Here is an 8,597-nt window from a genome sequence, read left to right as displayed (position 1 = left end):
TCTTTAGTCTGAAGCTGCTGAGCAAACGGACCTCCTCTTAATGCCCACCAGTCAGAACTTTGTTTATTTTAAAGGCAGTCTTTCCTGCAGGAAGTTGTTTATGATGGCTCAATTCTTTGGGATCCACTCTGACGGACTCGGGATTTTCCTACCTGGCTCCTGCCTCACCTCCTAACCTGGAGCGAACTAGAGCCGTGGTTCCTGGACACTTCTGGGTGAGCTGGACCTCCTGAACGACCCGGTTCTGCGTGTGCTGGTTTGGCAGGACACCTGGACCTGGTGGTATGTGTTGATTGAGTGATCCCGGTGGTTTCTGGGTGTCTGTTTCTGCTGTGTACAGTTACATTTTTTTAATGATAAAATTCTACTGGTTTCTATTTTTTGTGATGGTAAAAGAACAAAATAATTTTAAAGTGTAAAGGAAATTTTAGTATTTAGTTTTTTGTGATCAGAGACGTGAACAGAGGATTTTCCTGGAAATAAAGACGTGAAGCTGTTCTCGCGTTTCATCTTGTTCTGTAGGGACCTGTTCCACTCACAGTGACCTCTTCTGGTTCGACAGTGGGGATGACTCAGAGTGTGTGTGGAGCCGATTGGTTGAAAATGGCCAAAGCAGGAAGTGGGTTCTGTCTAAAGGCAGAACCACAGGCAGGAAGTTGGCGTGTGGCAACAGGAAGACGTGGAACACGATGCAAAGCTGAAGCAAAGGAGCTTTATTAGTTCTTTCAATTTATACAATCTTCACTTGAATCTTTTTTTTTTGGGGGGGAGGGGGGGGGGATTAAAAACATGACACAAAGCCAAACTACAACATTTCACACGGCATCGTTGCAGAGAGCAAAAGAAAAATCAACTTTATAAAATTGGTAAGAAAACATGTTGAATCTCCAGCTTTTATCAGCCGAACAGCAGAGTTTTTATCCAACAGGATTCCTAAAGTTTGTAGCCCAGTCCAGAACGACTGATGTGGCAGAAGAGCGTCATGGCAAAACACATTCCCAGGACCTGGAATGAGACATCAGGATAAATGAATCATTACTGCACATCTTCACTGAGTGGAATGTCAGTCATTTTCCGCTCATCCACCCGGAGAAAGCTCGTCTAGAGCCACAGCGGTGACGAGCCTCTACAGAAGAGGTTAGCGGCCACTGAAAAACATTTTATTTCAATAACGGGTTTAAAATGAAGAAAAATCTTTTGCTAAAGCCTAATTTATACTTTTGTGTTGGTGCGGAGGGTAACTGAGACGTGCCCCGATTTTTAACTATCCATCAAGATAGCGCAAGCTCGTGATTGGTCAGGACACCGCTTCCTGTAAATTTGTCAACAGCACCGCCTTTGCCCACTCAAAAAATAAAAGGATATTTAGCGGCAGACACAAAACGGATAGAAAAACGGGTTTTAGAGGTGGAGGACAAAGAGGGACGCATTTGTCTGGCTTAAAGTCTCAAATGCATTAAAACAAGGTAAGACAATAGTAAATACACCATCGTGGAGCGGACACGTGACTGTAAAGGTAAAAGTCTATATTAGGCTTTAGAGCAGGGGTGTCAAACATGCGGCCCGCGGGCCAAATCCGGCCCGCGGGATGGTTGTGTAAACTTTAATTTCATACTTTACAATGTAGAGTGAAAATAAACGTATCTTTGTGAGCAATTTTTCTCTGTAATGAGTATAAGTGCAACAAAGCTGCGCTCAAGGCTCACACAAGAACTTGAATCCCATCCTGAAGTTGGCCGCCACTCAGGGTGTGACTCCTGATGTTGATGTGCTGGTGAAAGCTAAAAGATGTAAAGTAAAATGAGTCAAATATACTTTAAGTGCTGCATGAATCTGATCTAGCCATGTGATCTGTAAGCTCTTTGAATCACTAAGGAATGTTTTTTTTATTCATTGATTTTTTTTTTCCAAATTTTCAAGTATACTTCAGGTGTTGTACAATTTTGGATACGCTGTCCTCAGGCTCCAACCTTGCTTTATATTGATTGTATAAAAACAAAGAAAAAACAATCTGAAGTTGTTTTTAATTTACCGGTCCGGCCCACTTGGGACTAGATTTCCCTCAATGTGGCCCCTGAGCTAAAATGAGTTTGACACCCCTGCTTTAGAGTATAGATGTGTATTTGTATGAGATTTTCAGATGTAAAATCTAACTATTCCTGGTACTTGAGTGTTTTTCTGCTGCAGATATTCAGTTATTTTACATGACATCTATATTTTTCTAAATGAGTTCATTAAAAATGTTTTGCCAAAATCTGAGCCGTCGTAGATGCTCGAAAGAGACCGCTGTGGACCCAGACCTGCAGTAGCAGGGTCTGTAACCCTGCTGAAGCTACAGTATATTTTCTGTCTGACTTTCTAGACCATAAACAGCCTCTGTTATGAGAAATGGTGATTACGTCCTTCAGGACTCGTGAGCTAACGGCTAGACCATTTCACGTCACGGCTTATTTCAGCATAAACGGTTTTCTGTTCCTTCTTTTTCACAATCTGGAAATCTCAACATTTCTGGAGGTTTGGGTTTAGGGTCGGCGTGCTTTGAGCCAATCGGGTTTCAGCTTCACAAATTCAAAAGGCCTGTGGGGTGCTCTGAGCACACAGCTGGTCTGTGACATCATCACTGACGCAACGCCAAATCGGTGTTGACTCAACAGTCCTGGCCTCTCCTGTCTTCACAGGATGAATGTTGGAGGACGCTGATGACTCGACTGCTTCTGTCTCTGAAGCATTTGGATGACGGGTCCCAGTACTCACGGAGAACTGGTCTAAAATACAGAGCATGCCCCGGCGTGGCTTTCTCGCATCTACTTTCATTTCATTGCTCAGTTCACTTCTGGCTCTAGGATTTGAACCCGCAGCTCACCTCGATGATGCACAGGATGATGACAGAAATTCCAGCAGTCAGGAAGTTCTCCTCAAACCAGTTGTTGAGTTTCACCAAACAGCCCTGGAAAACCAACATTCCCTGTGAAAAACGAATGCCTCAATCTGAGGCACCAACTGGTGAAACCGGTCTACCTGATCTCTATACTTGGGTTTGGAACTGCTACAGCTGTCCTGACAGCAGGAATCAGGAACCAGATGTCCCCAGTCGGTGAAATTATGAACTCCGCAGCAATCCATCTGAGGACAAAGGAAACCAAGCTGAGAAGGTGTGTTCCCGCAGGTGCAGCAGGTTCCTGCTCTCAAACCTCACCAGCTCCTGGACCAGGTCCCAATCGCTCTGAAGAGTAGAATTCATTCCCTTTCTTTGTGCATTCTTCAAACCAGAGTTTAGATCATCAGTGATCTTCTGTGTAATCTGAAAGGATTAGAATTCACATGTGGATTATTTTCCAGCAGAAGGGTCGGATCTGGCTTCTGATGGACGCAAGCCTACCTCCTTCTCGTACATGAGCAGCAGACATGCTGCAGTCAGCTCCATCAGCATCAGGGCAAACAGCACCAGGAAAAACTGTTGGGAGATCCAGAAGAACAAGGAGGAAAAGTTAGCAGTCACATGGGTTGAGGCGTCTCCAGACTCTGTCACATGTGCTGTGTCCTTAGAGCTAGAGGTCGTTTCCAGTCCCATTCTGTGGGTTTGCTTCACTGGATCACACTTCATCAGCTCATATAGAACATCAGCTGAAGGGAAGGCAGATGTTGGCTCCACCAGTAGAGCCCACAGATCAGGAGAAGTTACTGGCAGAGCTAACCCGAGTGGACGAACAGAACCATGCTAAAGAGACACTAGGTTTTATATTTTTAACTTCTAAAGCTCTGGAAGATGCTTCTGTTACTGGTGAAACCGGAAAAAAAGTGAATGTGGTGCAAAGTTCATGCAGAATATAAAAGGTGAAACTAACACGCAGCTCAACAAAATAAAGAACACAAAAATAAGAATTAACTTTATTGTCGGTGTGTCCTGAACCAAGGCGAGACACGCAAAGCAGATGCAGGCAGACCACGAGAGCGGCCATCAAGGCGCTCATCCTAGACATCCTAGATGTGAATGAATGAAATATTCTTATTGAATAATTTGTTCTTTACATAGCTGAACGTGCTGACCACAAAATCACACCAACACTAACAACGGAAATCAAATTCACCAACCCATGAAGGTCTGGATCTGGGGTCACACTCGAATCTAAAGTGGAAAGACACTACAGGCTGATCCAGCTGGGAGGAAGTGTCCTTAAAACAAGTCACAATGAGGCTCAGTAGTGTGTGTGCCTCCGCGTGCCCGTACGACCTCCCTACAACACCCGGGCAGGCTCCTGATGAGGTGGTGGATGTTCTCATAAGGGATCTCCTCCCAGACCTGCACTAAAGCAACTCCTGGACAGTCTGTGGTGCAACGTGGTGTTGGTCGATGGAGCGAGACACGATGTCCCAGATGTGCTCAATTGGCTCCAGGGCTGGGGGAACGAGCGGGCCAGTCCATAGCATCAGCATATGGTCTCACAAGGGGCCCGAGGATCTCATTTCAGTACCTAATGGCAGTCAGGCTACCTCTGGCGAGCACATGGAGGGCTCTGCGTTTTCCAAAATAAATGTCACCCCACGTCATCACTGACCCACTGCCTAACTGGTCATGCTGGAGGATGTTGCAGGAAGCAGAACACTTTCTTTGGTGTCTGCAGACTCAAACTGTCACATCTGTCACATGTGCTCAGTGTTCACTGCTTTCATCTGTGAAGAGCACAGGGCACCATTGGTGAATTTGCCAATCTTGGTGTTCTCGGCAAATGCCAAACATCCTGCGTGGTGTTGAGCTGTAAGCACAACCCCCACCTGTGGCTATTAGACCCTCATGCCACCCTCATGGAGTCCGTTTCCGACCGTTTGAGCAGACACATGCACATTTGTGACCTGCTGGAGGTCATCTTGCAGGGCTCTGACTGTTCCTCCAGTTCCTCCCTGCACAAAGGCAGCCGAGCTTGGTTGTTTCCCTCCTACAGCCTCCTCTACATCTTCTGATACACTGCCCTTTCTGCCGGTTGCACCTCCATGCTCTGGACACTATGCTGACAGACAAAACAACCCTTCTTGCTACAGCTCGCATAAATGTGCCATCCTGGGTGAGCTCCACTACCTGAGCCACCTGTGTGGGTTGTAGACTGCGTATTGCGCTATCACCAGCATCAGCCAGCCAGCACAGGAACTGAGAAGTGGTCTGTGGTCACCACCTGCACCACTTCTTTATTGAGGATGTCTTGCTAATTGCCTCTAATTTCCACCTGTTGTCTATTCCATTAGCACAACAGCAGGTGAAAGAGTGTTGCTTCCTAAGTGGACAGCTAGACTTCCCAGGAGTGTGCCTGATCCTCCCACTCACGTTCAGACAAGCTCTCTCACTGGCGGTTTTTAAGAGCTGGACGAAGACTCACTTTGGTGCAGTGGCGTTCCCTCAGCACATGGGTTAGCTATAGTTTTGGACAATTTTAGACATCTTGGATCATTTTTATCCAGCTGTATTTTAATTATTTGATCTTGTTATTTACTGACATTCTTTGCTTTTGTTTCATGTTTTTGTTTGTTTTTATGTATATTTTATTGGCCATGTGTTGTGTTTTTGTACGTGTGCAGCACTTTGCTTCGCCTCTTAGACGATGGAAAGTGCCAGAGGTGTGACCAAGGCCTAGTCCACACGTAGCCGGGGTTTTTTAAAAACGAATATCCGCCCCTCCAAAAACTTGCATCCACACCACCTCGTTTAAAAACAAACTCTGTCCACACGTACCCGGATAAATACGTTGTTAAGGACATGTCAGACCTGTAGGCGGCAGTACTTCCCCGTTCTTAACCTCGTCCTTCGTCTGTGGTCTTCCACAAGGAGCAGTAATTCCGCTTAAAAAAACAAACAAGCAAAAAGCGCTTGGACAACTGATGGATCGGGTAGTGACAGAGCGCAGCTCTGAGGGCATCCATGCTGTCGGCTAGTGTAAACACAGGTCGCACACGTGATGTCAGCATTTTTTTGTCGCGGAAAGTGACGTTGTGGACCTTAAATCTCCGGTTTTGTCTGTCCACACACAGACACCCAAAACGGAGAAAACGCAGACCTTCACTTTGGCCTGAGTTTTTAAAAAGATACGTTTTCGTGTGAAAAAACTCCGTTTTCGTGTGGATGACAGGCCAAAACGTAGAAAAATATCTACGTTTTGGCAGATCCCCGGCTACGTGTGGACAGGGCCCAAGTCACTGCTTTGCAAGTCACAAGTCTCTCTAGTCAAGTCTCAAGTCAAGTCCAAGTCAAAGACAACCAAGATCAAGTCGAGTCCAAAGTCAATGATCTGGAAATCCAAGTCATGTTCAAGTCCAAAACAATGTCGGACTCCGTAATTTTCTCTGCCCCCCATGCCTGATCGGACCAGTGACGACATGTTTAGCCGCATGCTGTCCTTCAACCGCTGGTTGTCTAGGTGGTGTCCTGAAAACGACGGCTACATTGATAATTGGAAAACTTTTGGGGAAAACATGGTCTGATGTGGAGAGACGACATCCATTCCTCATGGATGGAGCAGCTCTTCTTTCTAGGAACATGGCCAATTTTATTAGTCCTCCACGACAACCCAGGGTCCAGACCAGGAAGTAGAGTCGTAGTTTAACACACCCCTCTGCAGCTTCTGGACTGTTACCCACCCACTACTCCATAGAGACAGTGTCCTGCCCACGGCCAAAATCACACAGATTAAATGCTAAATAAAGCAAATCATGGAAATCTCATAAATATTAGAACAAATTCAACTGAGCAGGAAACTAGAAAAATCAAATGTGGGTTGTTGAACATTAGATCCATTATTTCTAAGACTTTGTTAGTTAATGACTTGATTTGTGATAATCAGATTTCTTTGCTCTCTCTCACAGAATCCTGGCTGCAGCAAGAGGACTATGTTAGCTTAAATGAGTCGACTCCTTCTAATTATTTAAATCATCATATTGCTCGAAGTACAGGGCGAGGAGGAGGAGTAGCAACCATTTTTCATTTGGATTTATTAATCAGTCCCTTACCAATTAATAGTTACAGTTCGTTTGAACATCTTATTCTTAGTTTTCCTAATCCAGATTGCAAAACTGTAAAACCACTCTTGTTTGTAGTTTTATATCGCCCACCAGGCCCTTACTCTGAGTTTTTGGATCACATCTCTGATTTTTTATCTGATTTGGTGCTAAATACTGATAAGGTCATTGTAGTGGGGGATTTTAATATTCATGTGGACATTGAAAATGATAGCCTCATCGTAGCCTTTAGTAATATCTTAGACTCAATTGGTTTTACTCAAAGAATACATAGCTCCACCCACTCCTGTCATCATACATTAGACCTTGTGCTGACTTATGGCACAGAGTGTGAGGAAATAACAATCTTTCCACATAATCCAGTCCTCTCAGACCACTTTCTGATAACCTTTGAGTTTTTTATAACTGAGTTCTCGAGACATGAAAGTAAATTTCACTATAGTCTGTCTCTATCTGACAACGCAGTTGCATCTTTTAAATCTACTGTTCCATCTTTACTGTCCTCAGCATCTCAGAGAAACGTAGCAGAGGGCAATATTTTCAGTTCTAGCCCCTCACAAATTGATGCCTTAGTTCATCATGTTAATTCCTCTTTACGTGTGGCATTAGATGATGTTGCCCCTTTAAAAAAGAAGATAATTAGGGACAGGAAGTTGGCTCCCTGGTTTAATTCTCATTTACGAGCCTTAAAACAAAACTAGGAAATTGGAGAGAACATGGCGCTCTTTGCACCATGAGGAGGCCTACCTATCCTGGAAAAATAGTCTTGTGCTTTATAAAAATAAGCTTCGACAAGCTATAACTGCTTATTTTTCAACACTAATTGAAGAGAATAAGCATAATCCTAAATTTCTTTTCAGTACGGTTGCCAAACTTACACAGAATCATAGCTCTGAGCCATCTATTCCCTTAGCCCTCAGCAGCAATGACTTCATGGGATTTTTTACAAGTAAAATTAATTCTATTAGAAACAAAATCTTTAGCATCCTCCCCAATGCGATTTCTTCTTCCTCAGTAAGTGAGGCAGCATCAGAGGTGACTGTAGAACCTCATCTGTGCTTGAACCGTTTTGATCCAGTTGAGCCTTCAGAGTTATCAAAAATATTAGCTTCATCTAAACCTTCAACTTGCATTTTGGATCCAATCCCAACCAAATTATTTAAAGAAGCATTGCCTTTGGTTACTGCCCCCATTCTAGATACAATCAATCTATCCTTAGTAAATGGATATGCACCACAGGATTTTAAGGTTGCTGTAATCAAACCTTCACTTAAGAAGCCTTCTCTGGATCCAGATGACCCAATGAATTATAGACCAATATCTAACCTTCCATTTTTATCCAAAGTCCTGGAGAAAACAGTGGCCATCCAAGTATGTGAGCATACACTAATGCTCTGTTTGAGGAATTTCAGTCTGGTTTTAGAGAGTATCACAGCACTGAAACTGCATTAGTGAGAGTTACAAATGATATTCTCATGGCCTCAGATAAGAATCTTGTGTCTGTTCTAGTCTTGTTAGATCTCAGTGCTGCCTTTGACACAGTTGATCACAATGTTCTTTTAGAAAGACTTGAACATGTTGTAGGGATCATAGGA

The 8,597-nt window shown here is 44.0% G+C and overlaps 1 protein-coding gene across 1 annotated transcript in view; it reads right to left on the bottom strand.

The window, feature by feature from the left end:
- Positions 1–697: 697 nt before the first annotated feature.
- Positions 698–8,597, bottom strand: part of zgc:64051 (leukocyte surface antigen CD53) — a 14,764-nt gene continuing 6,864 nt past the window's right edge. Inside the window, exons 4-8 of the mRNA XM_015971843.3 lie at positions 3,380–3,454; positions 3,197–3,301; positions 3,019–3,123; positions 2,864–2,947; positions 698–1,005 (exon numbers count right to left, since the gene is read on the bottom strand). Of these exons, the coding sequence (XP_015827329.3) occupies positions 934–1,005; positions 2,864–2,947; positions 3,019–3,123; positions 3,197–3,301; positions 3,380–3,454 (441 nt within the window). The 3' untranslated portion in view covers positions 698–933. The remainder of the gene's footprint in view (positions 1,006–2,863; positions 2,948–3,018; positions 3,124–3,196; positions 3,302–3,379; positions 3,455–8,597) is intronic.

Source organism: Nothobranchius furzeri, chromosome 17, assembly GCF_043380555.1.
Source record: "Nothobranchius furzeri strain GRZ-AD chromosome 17, NfurGRZ-RIMD1, whole genome shotgun sequence".
Taxonomy (NCBI): Eukaryota; Metazoa; Chordata; class Actinopteri; order Cyprinodontiformes; family Nothobranchiidae; genus Nothobranchius; species Nothobranchius furzeri.
This window is presented reverse-complemented; position numbering and strand designations above follow the sequence as displayed.